At 40.4% G+C, this 20921-nt stretch overlaps 4 protein-coding genes across 8 annotated transcripts; 2 read left to right on the top strand and 2 right to left on the bottom strand.

The window, feature by feature from the left end:
* Positions 1 to 225: 225 nt before the first annotated feature.
* LOC135633365 (auxilin-related protein 1-like) lies at positions 226 to 3141 on the bottom strand. The gene is made up of 3 exons (XM_065142744.1): positions 2947 to 3141; positions 1252 to 1361; positions 226 to 625 (listed from the first exon to the last, which is right to left on the bottom strand). Exons 1-3 carry the CDS (start codon positions 3131 to 3133, stop codon positions 347 to 349), a joined length of 576 nt encoding a protein of 191 aa, XP_064998816.1. The 5' UTR covers positions 3134 to 3141; the 3' UTR covers positions 226 to 346.
* Positions 3142 to 7917: 4776 nt separating this feature from the next.
* On the top strand, positions 7918 to 8861 carry LOC103978978 (CASP-like protein 1E2). Its single transcript, XM_009394958.3, has 2 exons — positions 7918 to 8250; positions 8333 to 8861. The coding sequence occupies exons 1-2, from the start codon at positions 8000 to 8002 to the stop codon at positions 8673 to 8675; spliced, it is 594 nt and encodes a 197-aa protein (XP_009393233.2). The 5' UTR covers positions 7918 to 7999; the 3' UTR covers positions 8676 to 8861.
* Positions 8862 to 10129: 1268 nt separating this feature from the next.
* On the top strand, positions 10130 to 13563 carry LOC135632727 (kinesin-like protein KIN-14O). 4 transcript variants are annotated; one of them, XM_065141443.1, is made up of 11 exons: positions 10130 to 10869; positions 10949 to 11149; positions 11223 to 11306; positions 11381 to 11536; positions 11611 to 11717; positions 11786 to 11973; positions 12058 to 12222; positions 12299 to 12517; positions 12607 to 12644; positions 12732 to 12859; positions 12922 to 13563. In XM_065141443.1, the coding sequence occupies exons 2-11, from the start codon at positions 10984 to 10986 to the stop codon at positions 13495 to 13497; spliced, it is 1827 nt and encodes a 608-aa protein (XP_064997515.1). In that variant the 5' UTR covers positions 10130 to 10869; positions 10949 to 10983; the 3' UTR covers positions 13498 to 13563. The 4 variants fall into 4 exon arrangements, with proteins under 4 accessions (XP_064997515.1, XP_064997514.1, XP_064997517.1 ...); XM_065141442.1 differs by having other exon boundaries at positions 12055 to 12222; XM_065141445.1 differs by having other exon boundaries at positions 10730 to 10869; positions 12058 to 12150.
* Positions 13564 to 14761: 1198 nt separating this feature from the next.
* On the bottom strand, positions 14762 to 20698 carry LOC135633812 (transport inhibitor response 1-like protein Os05g0150500). Of its 2 annotated transcripts, XM_065143749.1 has the most exons (4): positions 20119 to 20698; positions 16659 to 16777; positions 16285 to 16571; positions 14762 to 15885 (listed from the first exon to the last, which is right to left on the bottom strand). In XM_065143749.1, exons 1-4 carry the CDS (start codon positions 20589 to 20591, stop codon positions 15103 to 15105), a joined length of 1662 nt encoding a protein of 553 aa, XP_064999821.1. In that variant the 5' UTR covers positions 20592 to 20698; the 3' UTR covers positions 14762 to 15102. The 2 variants fall into 2 exon arrangements, with proteins under 2 accessions (XP_064999821.1, XP_064999820.1); XM_065143748.1 differs by having other exon boundaries at positions 16285 to 16777; positions 20119 to 20697.
* Positions 20699 to 20921: the final 223 nt, after the last annotated feature.

Here is a 20921-nt window from a genome sequence, read left to right as displayed (position 1 = left end):
TATGTAACGATACCCTAACTAACTAAATATGAATAGAAAATAATAACTTGATTCGAACTCGAAATCTATTTTTGATGTAACAATACACTAACTAAATATGAACAAGTAACTTAGTATCCGATTCAAAAAAATTAACGTTCATTTATCAGTTTGTCTGTAAATTCGTTGCGCCGCACAACAAAAAGCTCAAATTTTGGTAAAAATGCTTGTATAAAGTTAAAGATGTCTATAAAAAGAGTCGTGCTAAAATCTTGTGCACGAATGCATAATGGAATTCATGAATCTGGTTGCAAAAATGTAACATTCATACAGTCAAAATTAGTTGAGATACATCAAAGTATACCTACTATTTAGAACCATCTAGTAAACCTTCTAAGAGGTGCTCTATTCTGTACTTCATGACAGGCTGACCAGATCTGGTCTTCTTAAACATCTTTTCCCTCTCGGCCTTCCTTCTGTCTTCAGCTTTGGCTCTCTCTTCTTTCTTTGCTTGGATGATTGCTTCCCTATCCGTCTTAGCCTTTTCGACTTCTGCGTGTTTCTTCTCGTACTCTTCTCTCAAGCTCAGCAGACTCTTCTTCTTTGTTTTACTTCGCATTTGCGAGTTTTCGGTCTTATCACCATCCTGCAAAGTCATCAAAAGACGACATGAAAGAAAATGTCTTAGCAACTACCGTGCTGCCAAATGCGATGCAGAACAACAGGGTGATTTTTCTTGGTCATGTGCTGAAAACATTTCACAGTGCATACATCCACAATGACCAACAACTGATATCACAAGGTTCTGGAACAGCTAAGCCGTCCTTCCATTGTAGATGTAACATCTTAAATCAATAAATAAAGATGAATGAAGTTCAACACACTGCTATGCAGGGAAGCATCTTGATCATTATTTTCTCAGATAGAAAATGCAATTACAAGCAATTTTCTAAGCATTTGTGAACATAATTCCCTTTGTTAAATAGTTTTGGAATAACAAGAACAAGAAAACTACACTAGAAAAACACCATAAATGAAGGTCATTACATTTACAGGAAGGACAGACAATGTACTTATGACAATACAATGTGCTCATATATGATGTAAGCAGAAGAGGACACCAGTACATGCAATTATGCACTCACAGGTATTAACAGTACCAAAGGCCATGTAAAATAACCAGTAGCTTATCATGTTACGTTAGTCCAGAAGTATGTTTCATCTTTATCACACCAAAACTTCAACTCTAGATAATTACAAGAGATAAAATACCTTATCATCTGAAACTTTTGGCATATGATCACCGGCCAGGTTTTGTTGTTTTAGTGTCTTCTTGTACTTGGTCACATATTTTGCATTTCTATAGAACTCTTTTTGCTTTTCTGTAACCATAGTAAAAGATAATTATGATGTTAGCCATGAAGAAAAAGAAACTTATCTTCTTATATGCAATCAATAAAAAGTTCTTCAAGGAATTGATGCTGAAAGTGTAAGAATGTAAATGTAGATGTGCTAAAAATGATGTGTAACACTTAAAAGAATAAAAAAAAACCAGCCAAAGAAAAAAAGAGTTACTCCATTACTGCCGGTGTTAGAGAATGGTGCCAAAAAGTATACTAAAAGCTTCTCAATGAGAAGCTTATAAATAGATGAGGAGCTGGAGATTCAGGAACAACCTTGATGATCAAAATTCTGACATTTGAGGTACGTAACAATCAATGATACAAGGTAATACTAGTTCAAATGGCTTGTCTTGCTTCTTGCAACATCATACCTTGAAAGATTGCTGATATAAGATGTATAAGTTTCACAAAGTTGGAAGTTCTGGATTCTCAAGCCCACAGAGAGTACTTCTATAAGATATTATTTGCCTGTAGGATCTAAGATTTTGGAAATTCTTCGTACTTTTAAATTTTAATACATACATTTAGACCTGCCAAAGCCGAGTGTTGCATATTGGACTTTGTCAAAAGGTTCATATACATGGTCACGAGTGCTCTTTGAGGCACAAGGAAGCTGTACTGGTATGTTGCCCTTATATTGATCGATAAAACAAATACCCATGACCTGGGTGCAGTGCAAATAGTACACATAAAGAATCTCTTAGCATGTGTGATAATAGTTATATTTATCCTCTCACAATGCCACATTGGCAGGAGGCTTACACTGCACAAGTACTTTGTATTGCACCTAACTTCTGATTAGAATACTGCATACAGGATCGTGTGGCAAATCAAGGGTATATGATGCAATGAAAACAGATTAAATTAACACGAAACAAAATACAGGACAATATATAAAGTCATACGCAGGATGGTCGTGTCGATCATCACAATGTGGTAGTGCTGACTCATTTGGGAGGTATTGAAATACATACAGGTTAATTTTTGGTGAAAGCCTGGCAGAAGGGCATACCAACAGGTAACAACAACACATCATGCCAAATATCTCGGAACACCCCCGATGCCCCGGTGAGGCTATCCTTGCTTGAATATTTAGCCACTCTAACATATGTATTATCATGTTGCAACGACAATATAGCAACAGATAATTGAAATCACAACTCTTACCAACCAATTGCACTCGTTCCTACAAAACAAACCTAGTTGTTGAGGAAAGGCTGATGCCAAATGGCATCACATAATCAAGATCAAGTAGATGTTGCAAGCTACAGTTGACATCAAACCCTAAAGTAACAAAGCCATATATCAACAACCCTCTGCAGTACATCAATGAACCTCATCATAAAATGCAATGTGGGACATAGATAGCTGCAACGTAGTAAAAATTACATCTTTTTTGTTGCCTAATTGATATATCAAAGCGAATGACCGAAAAGGAATAGTTTTGCTACCTCGTAAAAGCGATCATCGCTCCAAATCGATCGCACTCGTGACAAGAAATAGGCCAACTAAGCCCTACAGAAACGAAGAAAAGAGTGGCCAAGAGGGGAGGAAGGGCTCTTACTTATGAGGGCGGGGTTGTATCCGGAGGACCTGGATTTGGCATTCGCGAAGGCTTCAAGAGAGAGCCCCTTCCCTCCCAACCGCTGCTCGTTCCTCTTCTGCTGCTTCCACCGATTCTTCCCAAACTCTTTGCTCGTTCCCTCCTCTGAACCACCTCCGCCGCCTTCTCCTACCGCTGGGCGCTTCATCTCCTCACCTCGACTCTCGCTATCTCCGGTCGGTTTCCATTAGGGCTCCATATATCGGATCTACGATTCGGGTTCGAATCGACCCGAATCCGAAGATTGGTTCTTCTTTCTGTCGACACGTGGAATGGTTTAATCACGACAGCAATGCGGGTTAAACCCGAATCCGAATCAACCTCTGATCTCGTTCAAGTCCTATCCAAATTGGTGTTATAACCCACCTAATCTTTTTAGCATCGTTATCCTTAAATTTAAAAATTTATATTAAAATTTCTATAGTTATAAAAATAAAATATTTAATTTTATTTATCTTCATATCATTCAGTTTTAATGATGAAAGTACGAAAATAATGAGCAGAAAAATAATTTCAACGTCCTAATTACGTTTTCGATGATGACAGATTATGACATCAATAGGGGCTACAAGTTACTATTGTGGATAAAGAAGGAAAACAATGACGAGAAATGAGACAAAGGGAAGGAAGAAAGAAAATAACACATATGTTAACACTTTGTATCCGCATTGACATCGTTCAACAATTACATCAATATCAATACAAATGAAGAACAACAAAAGGGTTGCTCGACGTCTGCATCGATGATGACACAGATACAAATGCATAGTAGCATTATTCTACATCTGTGTCGAAATCAACAAAGATGTGAATAAGAGTAGCATTGCTTTGCATCTATGTTAACGTTGTCTAGCGGCACCAACGTAGATGCATTTGCGTTGTCCTTTTTCTCTTTTCTTTGTGCCTCATCTGTTTATGTTGCTCTCATCTTCATATACAACGGTCACCCATGGCCCCAATAATGTTATCATTCACCACCATCGAAAACGTAAATGAGACGTTGAAATTATCTTTTTGTTTATTATTTTCGTATTTTCGTTAGTAAAACCGACAATGTTTAGATAAATAAAACTAAATATTTTACTTTCATAATTATAAAAATTCTAATATAAATTTTTTAAATCTAAAAATTACGAGGGGTAATATATAATTAGCTTAAAATCTACTTATCGAATTAGTGCATTTATAATGTCATTGGCATTCATTTCACAGCAAAAAAAATTACAAATTTTCAAGATTCTCTCTCTCTCTCACTCTCTCTCTCTCTCGTTAAGAGACTAGTGTTAATTATGATGATAGCTTGTCATGATTTATGTGGAAACTTGTTTTAGAAATGGCTATCTATAATAACAATTATTATTAATTAAAATCCTAATTTTCTTTCACATGTTATTGATAAAAAACATTTTTAATATAGTAATTCCTTATTATTAATTAAGTAAGAAATTTCACCTAGTTAAAAAAAGAAGAAATTTGTGTAAAATTATTCTGTCATCCATTATTATTTGCAGTTAGTGGGAAGAAATGAGCTATAGTGACAATTCAATTTAGTTTTTTAACCATCTATTTGGCTCCCTTATGATTTAATCGCATATGCATATACCTTAATTTTTAAAATATATTTCAAAATAAAAAAAAGGATTTCAATTTTTTTTAGCTGATTTGATCACTGACTAATATGTTATGTCAATGATTAGAGCCAATTTTCAGTAAATTTAATAAAATATGTGACCAAACAATTTGCTGTCTCGATTCATAATTATAATTCTTAGTCTTCTTAAAAGTATGTTATTGGTGATAATAGCACACATATTATGCTCTAAAACTTCGTTCATCCATTTCTTCTTTTTCCAACTTTATTAATCAGCCACTCTATGTTATTGAAAAGGTTCATTATTCATTTTTTTATCATGTTATATCACTTTGATTACATATAAAGTCTAATTGTAATATCTTCATGTAGATTGACTTATAATGACAAATTTGATTGGAATACTTCTCTTAGCTTAGTTTAAGATTAAGCATTTTAAATCAATTAATCAAATTAAAAAAATAATATATTAATTATCTCATTAGGTCTGATCATGACAATTGATATAGAGTAAACTAGTTTCGTAGCAATGCAGTATTAGAGCATGATGACAAACTCAAGTAAAAAACGATTATCCATAAATGAGATTAAAGTATATGCGATAATGTGAAATCAACAATGAGCTATATCTAATATGCACTATACTAAAATCTAATTCCGAGTTTTGTTAGATTTTGATGAGAAAGTCAAACTGTTAAATGGAAGAGATTATAACACCTTAATTTAGTCACACATAAAAAGTGAGCTAGAATTTATATTGATTTATAAGCATAGCCCTAATAAGTATACTATTATTAACATAGCCTTAAATATTTTGAGCTAATAATTTAAACTCAACAAAATTAGTATGTCAATTGTCCTATTAAAACAGGTGATGACTATAGTAATATTTCGAGTAATCTTTCACTCAAGCTGCCACTGAAAGTGACATTAAAGTCATAGAATTAAGTGGCCGGTGGTTGATGATCCAACTGAACTTTGAAGCAATTAGACTCTCAATCAATAAGAGTATCATAAATTGATGCACCTCCTAAAGGACCACAAAGATTCTCCTATGTTGATGTTGTACGATTAAATGCTTTAATTTTTGCTAATTGACTAACTATCAAGTCGTGTGATGTTATCATCTACTTTTGCTTTCATGATGTGTTATTTGCATCACAAATTATAATTTGCAACACATTCCCTTGTCACAATACGTTATATTAAAATAACTTGCAAAGCATAAAAATCCGTAATATGTTATATTAAAATATGAAAATAACATTTATGTCATGATTGAAATCAAATACTTCAATCTAATTTAACGATGCATACCTTTTATGCCATATATTCAAAGATTTTTGTTTGATCAGTAAGGCATCGTCTTTAATCCAAGATCATTGTCAATCTCGAAGGAGGAACTAGATCCTTTCTCCTCTCTTTCTATCCTTTTATAAGATCAATTAGATTGATTTATAGGTGAGAACAAAGGGTCTAGGATAAGATATTGAGAGATTTCTTATCAAGATTATCTCATCAAGGAATCGTACTTTAAGTGGACTTGACTAAAATATTTCAATAAAATTTAATTAGTTATATTATATATCTTATCCAATTTAAAAGCCACAAAAATCTAACACACTCATAAAAAATCATGTCAAAAATATTTCATGACCAACAAGACTTGGAATCAAATTGCCCAACTTAATGTTTAGGGTTGTGGGTGAAGGCATTCATTGAGGAGAAAAGACATTTAATTGGAATAGAGGACTTGGGAAGTTAGGTGAATCATAATAAAAAGTGATGTGTTGATCATTTATGTGCATATATTATCAATCATCGCAGCAGTGCAAGACATAATCGTATCGATTTAATAGTTGGAGTCCTCTCTCGATTTTGGGTTTACTTATTTCGAGAAGAATATTAGATCCTCAAATATCAAACCATTCAAACTTTTTTGTGCTATATAATTTATTGATTCGTTATCCATTACCTCTTAATTCTTAATCAAATAAAAGAATTGACATTGCAATCAGTTCTAAGTCTCTTGCTCGAGTCATGGACAAAAACAATGCTCCTATGAGATCCAATTAGTTAATTATACTTTTGATATTCGAGATATTATGGTCCTTAAAGAGGGAGAGTATATAAAATGTGGACACATTATTGAGGAAATTTTAATGAGGATATTGAATGAAGCTCCCAATATTAAAAGAAACAATTATTTTCCCTTCCTTAAAAATGAAAATATTAAAAATAAGTAAAGCTTACATTTGAAATGTCAATAGATTTGGAGAAATAAATGAGATCGGTTATATCTATTTCTATTTGTTGTTTGGTTCAAATCAAACTCAAACAAAAATAAAATCGAGTTGGAATCTGAATCGGATCAATAATTTATCGATTCTAAATCATGATAATTTAGTTGTAATTTTCGATTTTTGAAATTAAGAACCAGTAAGTAGCTTCGGTTTGAATAGATGGTTCATAATTAATATATATATAATTTTTATTAGTGAAATAAATTTATAACTTTGAGTTTTTTCATAAGTATCGCAACTTTGAAAATTTTCGATAAAATATTTTTTTAAAAAAAATAAATATTTTATCCTTATTAGTCAGTCATCACCCTCTATCTCGTCTTGCCCATCGACCCTATCATCTCTTCTAGTCATATGCATCTTCGTGTGGGGGGATGACGGACAAAGTCGATCTTTTTTCTTTCACGATGACTTACGTCTTGTTCGATATTTAAAAAAATATCAAAATCAATTTGTATTGGTTCATGCAATATATTTTGAACGGACATCGTAGAGGATGAGTTGATTGATATAGTTTGTATTAGATGGATGATGAGATGTTGATGTGGTACGCGAAAGATACGAATCATCCATCTTCCAAACACCTTGTCACGTATGGATTTCAATTCCGCCCACTAACCACCCAACCTTCTCTCACTAACCACCCAACATAAATTCCATTGACTTTTTTACGGTCTTCCCATTAAATCATACCACCTAAACCTTACGTTATCCCCTAATATTTTACTGGTAACCAACATAGCATGCATTAATTCTTCCCACCAACCATCTCCATCTCACCCTCCCAAACCAGAAAAGGGGAGAGCCATTACTTCTGTCGAACACTATTCGGGCGGCTCACTGCCGTATCAAATCAAATGCCCGTGTCATCCATCGCATTCACGTTCGCCGCTCTGGTGGTTGGCTATGATCACCTTGCGGTGCAGCTCCGGCGATCCAGACTCCACCATGCTTTCTCCCATGAGCTCTTAAATCGATGCCCAACTTGCACTGGTAAGCCCACTCCCGTCGGTGATCGAACTCCCCCACTCCCACCTATAAATGCCATCTCGCTTCAGCACAGCATCCGGCAACTCGTCTCTCTCTCTCTCTCTCTCTCTCTCGAGTGAGTTGTCTGGTGATGGAGTCCACAGCGAAGCAAGGCGTGAACGGAGGGCTCCGCCATGGGACGGGTGACGAGGGCAAGACACAGGCCGGGGCGGGTCTTTCCGCCGGGATCCTGCGACTGCTCGTCGTCGCCACGACGCTGGTCGCGGCGCTGGTAATGGCCACGGCGTCCGAGACGCAGACGGTCAGCATCGAGGTGGCTCCCACGCTGCCGCCGTTGCCTGTGCCGGTTACTGCCAAGGCCTCCTACTCCTCGGCGTTCGTGTAAGCCACCGTTCCTCTCTCCATGTCTGCAAGACGAGTCACCAAGCGTTCGCTCTGTGCTCACTCACCTGCGTGCATGCAGATACTTCATCGTGGCCAACGCGATCGCGTTCGCGTACTCCGCATGGTCGCTTGCGGTCGTCGTCCTAAAAAGACGCAGCACGAGGGGGCCTATTCTGCCCATCTCCATCTTGGACGCGGTTATGGTGGGGCTCCTCTTCTCCGGCAATGGCGCCGCCGCGGCGTTCGGAGTGTTGGGCAAGTACGGAAACTCCCATGTCGGCTGGACCAAGGTCTGCAACGTCTTCGGCAGATTCTGCGCGCAGGCATCGGCTTCCATCGTCGTCTCGCTGATAGCCTCGGTCAATCTGCTGGCGCTCGTCATACTCTCGATGGTTGGCCTCCACAGGAGATCGTCGGCTTGAAGTTGGAGATAGAGAGTGCGTCTTCTCGGAAACATCGTCGTGTAGGGTGGCATCGCTGCTTCTTGCTTTGCATGGACACCATGAACAGCTGCTGCTTAGCATTACAACGAAGTGACATGCAACAATTCCGCGGCAAGCAATGCTTGGATACAAATTAGATTTAAGGACGACATGATTTCCAGATTAGATATGAGTTTGACAGGGCATAATGAGTAATGGATGACATAAAACAAGTTGACTCCATATCCTACTAATAATAAACAGTAATATCATCATATCTCTCACAACCACTCAATAGGAATATATATATATATATATATATATATATATGATGGTGCAGTGGAAAACAAAAGTCATTACTCATCTGTCCGTATTCAGATTCCAGCCCTATGCAATAATTCGAACTTTGCACTGTCCTTTGTCTACCTTTCTCCGCACCCTACTGACCTGCATCTTTTACCAACGCAAGGATGACACAACCAATCTCTCTCTCTCTCTCTCTATCTATCTATCTATCTATCTCTGTCTCCTCCAAATCACTCGTTCTACTTTTCCCTCCTTCCTTTTTCTCTCCTGTACCACAATCTGCATGTTTGAAGGGCATTTACTCAGCCCTAAATTGGCCGATATCATAACGCTAACTTAGCCTTGTATTGCACCAATCATTCTTATGATCAAACCATGTGGCTCATTTACCTCTCAACATAGCTCTAATTGGGATTTTTAGCTCTTTCTTACAAAGTCAAGATAAGCCAATGCAAACAAGTCTCCTCTTACATTTGTTTATGATAAATTTACATGCGATGGGATCGTTGATCTATCAAATTAATAGACTTAAAATATCTAATCTCAAATTAATATATTTTTTTATAAATTTATTTAAATTTTATCTTATATCAAATGTAGGATTAAACTGAATTATAATCTCATTGAGATTTTGACTAAGTAAAACATGACCTCTCTTTACATTGTGATGTGAGCTTAATTCTATCATCCAAATACTCATCTATTTAATACTCATCTAATAAGATAAGTGATTCATTCGAATGCTTAGGCATATCCAATAGAAATACTAAGTTGGGATATACAATCTCATTTCTACCATAAAAGATGATTTATTTTATAAAGGAAAAATAACATGTTGTACATGGGTCCCACTCATGGCAAATTTAGGAAGAGAGAGATTGTTCTCTTAATATCACATGATTTGTAATGTATAGTATCCAACAAAGTTAACTTGATATCTTGGCAACACTCCCTATCACCATTTCACTCTCACCACTTACTCCCCCATGGCTTTGTAGTAGTGGAGAAGGTATGTGCAAATGTGTGGATAATGTTTGGAACCTCACCTTTCCCATTATCACTATTGCTGCTACTCTCACCCCAGCTGCCGTTAACCCTCCCGTTTACCTGTCTCTAATACGAGCCTCACCTTTCCCATCGCTGCTGCTTCTGCTGCTACTCTTACCCAGCTGCCGTTAACCCCTCCGATCACCCATCCCTGATGCGAGACGCGGAGTTCATCAGATGCCATCATCGAACACCAACTCTTTCTCCGGCACATGTCCAACCAAGCTCCGTTCTTCTTCCTTCCACAGCTCGCCACTCTCTCTTCCTCATCACCCTTCCCAGCTGCAGGTTTCGAATTTTAAATGAAGTCCCATCCATGCCCGCGCCATCATCATTGCAGAATTGCCGTCAACTCCAAGCCTGAGTGGCTGACAGCCACCACCACCACCACCACCTCTCCATGGCCAGTCAAAGCTCGACCACAGTGACAGGAAAGAGAAACCCCCCTCAAATAAAGAGGCGTGAGGAGAGAGAAGGAAGAAAAAACAAAGCCTCGGCTAGCTCTGCTCCACTTTTCCTAGGATTCTCACCATGTGGCCACTTCCTGAGCACCACCATTAATGTCGTCTCTGCTCGTTTAGGCTCTTGGGAATAGTGGAGGAACCGGAGAACACCCATCTCTCTTTCTCCTTGATTTCTGGCACCGGATCTTGAATGGCCACTTGGGAGACCCGTTTTGCAGGCTAGGGAGAAGCTGGTGTTCTTCCTCTCGTTCCGAGCTGAGGAACAAAGCTTCTGCTAGTGGATAAAGGTGGCAGCCATGCAGCAAAAAGGTCGACTTCAGCCGCCACCCAGCTAGCTTTGTCGTCGGCTTTCGGCTTCCACATGCTTGTATCGGAAGGTATTCGTTATATTCTCTTCATCTTTTCGTTGTTTCCTCTTGATCCATCGAGGTGACGCCTCCGAACCCCTCGTTCCAGCTCGATCTTGACTTGGTCAACTCGAGACAGAGGCGATGGTGCTGCAGTTGGAGGACTTCGGTTTGGATCCCTCGGATGGGCCTGCGACCGAGTCGGAGCCGGTGGAGCTGCCGTCAACACCCTCGGTTGTGTACATGGACGTCAGCGTCGTCCCTGAGCACGACAAATCAGGATTGGCATCCACGATCTCCAGCCTCCAAGGCAGTGCTCTTTCCTCGTCGAGAGCTTGCGTTTGTAGCTCGTTGGACTAAGGATTCTGGTTCTGCTTCTGCAGCGGAAATGTGGCAATTGAGATCAAGGCAGAGGAACCTGGACGCGAAGCGGCGTGAGGCTCTTGATCGGATACTGGACATCAAAGGCAACCTTCATCTCAGCTCGAGTTCGTCGCTGGATTCTTCGTCTGAGTCTGACCGGCTTCTGGTTCTTCTGCAGGAAGCATCAGGGTGTTCTGCCGAGTCAAGTCCGCGGACGAGAGAAAGGTGGCAACAGTACCCATTTCGATCGAAGCAGAAAAGATCACTATTAGATCAGTCGGAACGAGGAAAGATTTCGTGGTGGATCGAGTGTTCTCCCCAGAGTCCACACAAGGTAACGAGATGAGACTTTGAACTCTCGAATCAAACGCCTTCTCTGAACGAGCAACTCATGAATCGCTGTCGCAGAGGATGTTTTCAGAGAAGTACAGCCAATCCTCAGATCCGCTCTCGATGGCCACAATGTCTGCATCTTAGCGTACGGTCAGACTGGAACAGGAAAGACGCACACAATGGTAGATCTTCTCAGCTATTCCACTCTTTTGTGCTCTTCGTCAGATGATGATGAAGCGTGATTCTTCAGGAAGGAGTCAGTGACCAACCGGGAATAGTTCCTCGAACCATCGAAGAGCTCTTCCATCAGATCTCTCAAGACAAATCAGCCTCGTTTACCTTGTCCATGAGCATGCTCGAGGTCTACATGGGAAGCCTCAGAGACCTGTTGGTCCACAGACATTCTTCAGCTCGATCCTTCCACTGGATTCCTAAATGGTCGGTGACCTGCTTCGATCTTTCTCTCAGATTCCTGTAGCTGCAGGTTCCACTGATCATCTAAGAACTCATCACCTGCAGCAGCAACCTCAGCATCCTGAGCAGCAGCGACGGCGTGGTGGAGATCGAGGGACTCACGGACGTGCCGGTGACCGACGCCAAACAGGCCTACCGATGGTACGCCAGGGGGAAGCACGCTCGTTCGACTTCCTGGACTAATGTCAACGATGCTTCAAGCCGATCACACTGGTTCGTGATCCAGCTGCCTCAAATCTTTGGTCCACTCCTTTCCTGCTAATTCTCGTCAGTGACTGTTCCAGTGCAGCTTGACCAGAATCACCATCCTTCGATCGAACGACGCGGTGGGAGGTGGCAAACCAGTGAGCAAGCTTTGGCTGGTGGATCTCGGCGGCAGCGAGCGCTTGCTGAAGACCGGTGCAACCGGACAAACACTGGATGAAGGGAGGGCTATCAATCTCTCTCTCTCTGCACTTGGTGATGTTATTGCTGCTCTGAGAATGAGGCGCAGTCACATTCCTTACAGGCATCGACTCGCTCCACTCCCTGTCATACTTTTCTTTCATTCTGCCTATCACGGAACATGAATTCATCCACGCATACATATGTTTACAGGAACAGCAAGCTGACTCAGATCCTCAGTGACTCGCTAGGTGCGTGAATTACAAGTGAATTCAGAGCAAATTTGGCCATTGATAGAAGGATTTTTGGTGCTAATTCCACTCGTTATGTTTTCGCAGGCAATAATTCGAAGGTTTTGATGATTTTGCACATCAGTCTTGGTGATGATGATGCAGCGGAGACTGTGTGTTCTCTGAGCTTCGCTAAAAGAGTCAGGGCGGTGGAGGCAAATCGAGAACTTTCAGAGGTACCATCTCTTCCTAATTGATTGATTCTTGCTCTGTATCTAATGATTCATGCATGATTCAGGAGACGAAGAAACGAAAGCAGCAAAGCATCACTGAGCTTGAGCAGCACATACAGGAAGCCGAAGAGGAGCTGCAGAGAGTGAGTAAGCAGATGGAGATGGCCGAGAAGCTAATCCAGGAGAAGACCGAGATCTTGCGAGTGGCTCATCAGCTCCCTGACGAGATGGGGCCGGAAACCCAGGCAGCAGAGAAGCCAATCCGAGCGACGCACGCGGTGCCGGTCCCCCGTTTCATGGCTTCCACCGAGTGCAGCCGGCTGAGGCAGAAGACAACAGAATTGATGGGGAGATCAAGAGCCATGAGCGTGGTGGACAGAAGACCCATAGATCTGTTTGGATCTCAGTCACTTAGCTGCTCAGTCCATGATCATGTGATGCCGACGAAGAAGAAGAGAACATGGCCGTGCAAGCGAAGCGATCCGTCACCGCACTGTAACACACCGAATGAGAGCCACAACATCATGGATTCAAAGGGATCATCGTTTCCGAGATCGAAGAAGGTTGTGTCCGCTTCGAATCCGAATCTGAGGGTGACATTGCATCGGCAGCACAGAAGAAGGATGTCGGATCTTATCTAACAAAGCAATGCCTGCAAAACTTGACTGCTATGTGAAATTAAATTGAGTTCTTTCTTTCTTGCTTGAGATTGATGGGTTGGTTTGATCGTGGTTTCTTGCTGAGTTGATGATCCCTTCATGTTTTGCTTTTAGATTGAAACAGAAGGGTGGGATTGTTTGTGGTGTGGTCATGCTGTGGTGATGGTGTTTTCCTGTAAATTTACTTCGAGCTAAGCTCGTGATTTGCACAATAATTTGATGAGTATATTGCACTAAAATCATCTCTTCTTTTATTACCGTCACAGCAACTGCAATTTATGGTTGACTATTGTGAAGAGAGATTGGATTTGTGTGTATGAGGATTTAATGCAGGGTTTCTTGTTGGATATCATTTGGTGATTTGGCATATAGGAAAGAAAAGATTTGACATAGTTTTTTTTTTCTTTTTGTTTTTAATCCGACCAATTTCACTCAAATGAGAAAATGGATCAGATTCTATGGTATCCATAAATCTATGGGAATAAAAAATAGGAAACAATCAAAATGAAATAAGGAAATTTTTTATCTTTTCGGTTCTTGAAAAATATATTATAAAATCATGAGTTTGGATGACTGTTTTAGTTGCTTTTAGTTTGGTCCTCGGAGCTAAGTAGATCTTGACCCATAATAGAAAGAACTTATCATGAAGTTTACTGCAAGGTATAATGTGAAGTTTTATATTGATTTTAACCTTGAGGAACAGACAATTCCGACATGGACATGCAAATGTTTGAAGCATCTTTCCCAAGACAAATTAGGACAGAGAGAAGGTACTGAATCACAAACATTATTGTCCTCTAAAGTACAGTAAGATCCAATAATTTTATGGCTGTTGTTGTTTCCATCTGTCTGCAAACAAAGATAGAAAGGAGTGAATTCTGGTGAAGGGGGGCAACCCTAAAAGGCTTAGGATTCCCCCCATTTAAGTAGATGGTTGAGATGTGAGACATGAAACCAAGCTAGAATACAATGTCTATTTTGGATACATTTAAATTTTGTCATTCAAACAAATCCATCATATTCGAATAATTTTGAATGCATAGTTGACGTTCTCTTCTACATCTACCCAAAAAAAACCAATCTGAATCTGTATACCTCATTTATCTGATCTATATGCAGATCAATTTTCATCAAAAATTAGAAAATTCTATATTCTGATTTTTTTTTTCAAGGAGATGTATACCTATTAAATCTGGTCTATAACCAAGTTTAAGTCATTCTCAAGATTCTTAAAACAAATCCATCATTCGAAGTAAAGCAGATTTCCGACTAATTTAACACAAATAGTTAAGGCTACATCTAAAAGTTTGAACTCAGGACAGTAATGAAGTTCCAAATCAACTGCCCGGAGGTAAAATATTATCCTCATATACATCAACTCAACCCTAGAAAAGAAAGTATATATAGAGACCTACAACAACTAGTTTTACAGTCCCACAACTTATTGACATCCAAAGTTGAAATGGTGCTAACTCGAAATAGTTAAAATCCGAGATCTGTCCCCTCCATTCGATATCATGAACCCCGAACTGATTCAGTTACAACAAACCGAATATAAAATTCTCTACCTTTATTTCTTTCGATGTGTCACCTTAAAATCCAAACACATGATGGGGTGTCAGATCTTGGACCAGCAACTGTTCGATAAATGTAGAGCTTCTCGACAGGGCAATTATCAGGCTGTAACTCCAACGGCAGCCCTCTTTTTCTCTCGTTGATGACCTCCACATTAAGTAGTGGCATCTTCCGAGCAAGCTGTCTGCAGGCTCCCAGGGTCACAGAGCATGATGACATCCAAAGGGATCGCATTGTCTCCAGTTTCGCAGCATTATCCAACAAAGGTTTGTCCCCAAACGGGCAGTCCCTGATTTCCAGCTTCCGTAAGTTCTTGCAACCAGAGAGAATGTAATGAAGACCAGCATCACCATCACCAGCAAAAGCAACTGACAGCATCTCAAGACAATTTGCCGAGGCCCCGATAGATTTAAAGACAAGGTCAGTGAGAAGACCAGATAGGGAGAGGCGCCGGAGGTGCTTGCAGGATTCAACGATAGCACTGAAGCCAGCATCTAGAGGTTGTCGAGTGATATAATCGGGGGTGTGAGGCTCCATAATGCAGAGGCGGAAGCACGTGAAATTAGGGCAGTTTTTAGCAACAGTAAGGAGAGCTGCGTTAGTCATTTGCCGGCAAAAGTAGAGAACAGAGTGAAGCATTGGGCAACCAGCAGAGATGGCGACCAGACCATGTTCGGTAAGAGAGATAGGCTGTGCGGCACCGTATGGATCAGAAGGGAATACCCGTAGTTCTTGAAGGAGCTTGCAAGATGCTGCCACAGCAATAAGGCCATCGTCCTCAATTAAATCCATTACCTATTAAAACAAGCTCCTTGGTTAGCAAACACATGGCTACTGCAAATTAACATAGCCAAAGACAAAGAGAACGTATAAACTACCGCAAGATTTTCACCTGATGCACCAAATGGCATCAACTAATGAATTTGATTACTTGGCAATGACAAAAGCATAATAAAATTAAAGGCAAAACGGTCGTCTTAGGTTAGACACATTTCCAAGCTTTTTACCAGTGGTCCATAGATAAGATGAAAAGAAGTCAATTTAGATACAATAGATATGACGAACAATGCAAGTAAAATCGAAGACATGCAAGCTCTACAAGGGCCTTGTCCAGATCAGTGGAAAAGCATAGGAAAGGAATGTAGTAGTTTCCCATAATAAAATATATGAAAGATTGAAAAGATGCAGATATACCCATAGTCGTTGCAGATTTTTGCACCAGCTGATTAACTTGATGAGCTCCGGGCCTTGTATCGTAGCATAGCTCAGATTCAGTGATGTAAGACCCTCACAAACTGAGTAGATTGCAGGTAGGTATGTCGGTCCAGCTTCCCAGAAACCAGAGAGGCTCTTCAAATTTTTACAGCCAGCAATGGCAGACTCGAGCTTGGAGAAAAGCTCTGGATGATGTTGTGCAGCAAACTTGCCAGTTCCAAGGTCCACCAGCTGTGGCACCCTGTGTAGGAGGCCGACAAGCCTTTCTAGAGGCACAGAATGGTTGAGTCTGAGGGTCTTGAGATTCGGACATCTGCCAATGAGGCGCTCAAGAACAGAAACATTCACCTCACCTTCCAAGCATGCAATGTTCAGGGTTACTAAAGAAGCAAAAGACTCTGGAAAGTGGCTCATCCAATGTAGACAATTATCCTCCACTTCATTTTCATGTAGGTCTAGCTCCCTCAGATTCCTGTTATTATAAAAATTAATCAGGAAAAATGAAAGACAGATTTACACTTATAATGCAAATAGATCATGTATAAGGATTTCGTAGGACAATATCTTTTAGCATTTAAAAGTTAGCAGTTCTGAGACCGGTTTACAATAATCACAGTCACCAGACAAAATTAGTTGCTAACAAAGAAGTTACAATGCAAATGATTTTTTGTTAGTTAAAGAGAATAATAGTAGACCAACATTCCTCAAACAACAACTGATTATTAACTTCACAATATAATGCATGTAGGTAATTTTTTTCCCATAACATGTTGTCATGGATTGGTGATGACAAATAAGCTACAATAGAAGATGGAAGTATATGAAACAGCTATTTACAAGTAATTTTCATAAAATTAGTGCTCATTTCAAGTACATTGTCTTTCCAAAATCGCCTAGGGCATGTTAAATAAACAATTTTAAATTTTCATCTTCTCCATTCTCCATTGAAAGAAGGAAATCTCTCTATCAGCCTCAGGCCCAGGGGCATAGTTTATACTATCTATACATACATAATGATGTTTAGGGCTAGGACATTCTATACATACAGAATGCCTATCTATACATAGTTCGTACTATGTCCTCAGTTGGTGGTCCTAGGAAAAAGGTGTTTACTTTTGGGAGATATTTGCACAGAGGATTCTAAACCATTATTCTACTGTCTCCTAGCAAGACTCTCCTTGTAGCCTTCACTTGGCAACATACGATATTGGCTTAACCACAAACTCTTATGCCAAGTGTGTGACTGTTGCTCTTTTCTCTCATCTTACTTCTCCCAGATGTCTGTGCTGTTATCCCTATTTTGTGTATTCTGCTACAACAAATAAGACTGGAGGAGCTGTCTGTATTTGAGGTAGCCAAGTGCTCTAGTTTTCAAATTTTCTGCTGATACATAATTCACTCATGCAACTAAACCCATTCTTGTTTAAATATGAATATGCTGACATTTTATGCATATCTGCACTTCAATTACATGATTTTAGTATATTACTCAACCATGTGTATTATTGTATTCACTTATCCAGAGGAAATAAGTTCCACTGACTAAACTTTTTTATCAAAAACTTGTCTTGCTGAACTCACATTAGAGAACAAGATGGAGGACCATCGTAAAATAGTTGGGGTGAGAAAAGACAAGCATGTCATGTGCATGTAAAATTTTGTGCCATGAAATTAGACAGCTATTTTGATTAACTGATCATCATGATCCTTGCTTGTAGCCCATAAATCCTCCAAAAAAACTCATGGCAATTACCACCTAAAAAAGCTACTCATAATTTCCTTTACAATTGCCACCACCACTAGCAATGACAACTGCTGTCAGAAACTCCAAGGCCGCTGAAGCACAAACCACACAAACCAGTGAAGCAAAGGGAGTAATAAATCCTAGTAAATTATATATGTGACCTCATGGAGGTCCAGAGCAACATCAGGAGAGAGGAATTGGGGGTCTTGGATGCCGAAAAGGGGCGATGAGAAACAACGGAAAGGCAAAAAAGGAAACTAGTTACAAGGGAAACAAAAAGATCTTACCATCACCAAACAGGTGCAGGTAGGGCGGTGAAGCAAATAGATTTTGTAGGTAGGCAATGCAGGGAGGATTAGCCAACAGCAAGATTGTGGACAAAATGTGAAAAACATTAATATAGAAACAAGGAAGGAAATTTTGCAATATGAGAACTCATCACAAACATCATGATGAGAGCATCTCATCATCAAAGATAAGGATGAAGTAAATAGATTTTGTAGTTTACAAAAGTTGTACGATGGCAGGAAAAGAACTGTAGCCAATCCAAATAGTTAATATAATACATCTTGTTTTTAGTTTCCAAAATGTCAACCTAAATTAGATGATTAGAATTTTAATTATCCAGGAGATTACATTTAAAACGATAAACACATGTAACCAATTTCAATTTTCTCGAAAATACTTCCAGCTCGAAAAAAATTTCCACAAGCTAACATAACAGAACCAACAACACGTACGTCTATGTCTCATCCAAACAAGTTACTCAAGGAGTATATTTATAGACTAAACAAAGCAATGTGTTCATAAGATGCTACGTAATTTTGGTCCCACATCAAAAGTGAAAGAAATCTAAGTTGGTTTACAAGAACTTGATAGGTGCACTACTATTAACAAAAACATGCATTCTTATATAGCCGGAATCCCTTAAACCTACCATTACCAATGATGACTTAGGAACAGCGAGAATCATTAGAAAATTTCCTTTTCTATTAACATTTCCTAGTGTTAGCAGGACCAAAGTGAAGTTTCCTACAAAAAACAATCCAGTCTGTTGGTATGCCTCTGACATTCCTGCTGTTACATGTGATTCAACTTATAAAGTTATCCTATCAAGTTCCACAAGCTTCTCCAACGTAAAAACATAGTGTCATGGAAATTATGCCAATCTAATTCAAAATTGGCCGATCCTAAACAAAACAAGTTAAAGAGGCCAAGAACGAATGGAGTTCAGAGAAATCTACTAGCATGGAGAAACAGTTAAGAGACTACAAGAAAGCAGACAATTATATTCATAAATTGAACACGTTGCAAATCGTATCACCTACTACACTCCTAAGTCCGGCCCTTCCAGCGACGACTATATAGAGCAGCCGTATGACACGAATCTGGAGGACAAGAAACGTAATTGACAAAAGGAGGAGGACGACCAGGATCATCTCGAAGCTGGTATTCAATGTGAGATGTACAACAAAGTGCAGCTTTTTGTGCAAAAAGAATATAACATTTTTTTTCCCAAAAAGAGAACATATTAGGATAAATCCTTAAGGGAACAAAAGGAGTATTAGATGTATCTTCATTTCATTTTTACTCTCCATCAGAACTAAATCCAAGCTGATTCTTTTCAGTACCCAATCTTATGGATCTGACGGACCTCCGAGTTCGGTGTCTTAGAGGAAGATTAATGATATCAAATGGTCAGAACAGAAATAGTCACTACGACATCATTGCTTTCTACAATCACCAGAGAAATGCAATGTACTCGCCCTTACGACCTCGATCCAAGAAAAGGGGAAAAATCCGAACATTAAACGTAAATCTACCATGAGAATCGGATCTCCAGATCACTCGAGATTCCCGAAAGACTTTTTTTTTTTTTTAAGCGGAGTGTCCCGTCACCATTCAAAATACCTAGGTCGGACTAGCAAAAAGGGGCAAAATCAAGTCTTTAAGCCAAACAACCACCGAGAACCAATCTTTTTAGCATTAGAATGTCGAATCCAAGCCCAAAACCAACATTAAACATTGAAAAAAGAAGAAACAACGAAAAAGAAAAGATAAACTCCAACCTGCAGTTGGCGGCGATGGCGGCGAGTCCGGCCGTGCTGAAACCCTCGCAGGAGACGAGAGAGAGCACCTTGAAGTTCTTGAAACACCGGGCGATGAGCTCAAGGCAGTCGTCAGAGACCACCATCCTTTTGAGGCGCAGCTCCTCCAGGTGCGGCCAACCCTCCGCCATCGCCTCGACCCACGCCTCGGCCCCGCCGCCCCAGTCGCTGGGCACCAGGTTGAAATCGGCGAAGTGGGGCTTCCCCTTGATCGCGGCCGCCCTCACCTCCGGGAATCGCCGGACCGCCGCGGCCGGCTCCACCGCATAGCAGTTCCCAACGAAAACCCGCCACCGCGACCGCCGCTCGATCCGGTACCACGCGCGGCACACGAGCGCCGCTGCGTTCCGGTCGGCGTCCGCCGGCAGGAACGAGAACACGTGCTCCCACACCTCATCCGGGAACATCGCCGCCCATCTGAACCCCCCTACCATCGCCGTCCGCTCGGTGTTCCGCCGCCGACGTCGCTACCGTCCAACGGCGAAGGGAGAAAGGAGATGACGGTTCGTGGGAACCCTCATCATGGGGAAGAGATGAGAGGCTGAGGAGGGTCTCGTCCTCTGTGGCATAGAATCGAGCTCGGATCTCGAGATGGACGGTCCAAAGGCCGACTCGTGTCAATTAATCGATCTGGGCCGTCGGATGTGTTCGGTGGCGGGGGCGTCCTTATCCACGAGTCCCGCAAGGGAGAGCGTGTGCACTCCCTGGTCCAAGCGGGAAACGTACGCCAAACGGAAACGGGATTCTCTCCGCTCCCTTTAAAT

This window comes from Musa acuminata, chromosome BXJ3-3 (assembly GCF_036884655.1).
Source record: "Musa acuminata AAA Group cultivar baxijiao chromosome BXJ3-3, Cavendish_Baxijiao_AAA, whole genome shotgun sequence".
In the NCBI taxonomy this organism is placed as follows: Eukaryota; Viridiplantae; Streptophyta; class Magnoliopsida; order Zingiberales; family Musaceae; genus Musa; species Musa acuminata.
Note: the sequence above shows the minus strand (reverse complement) of the source record. Positions and strands in the feature narration are given on the sequence as shown.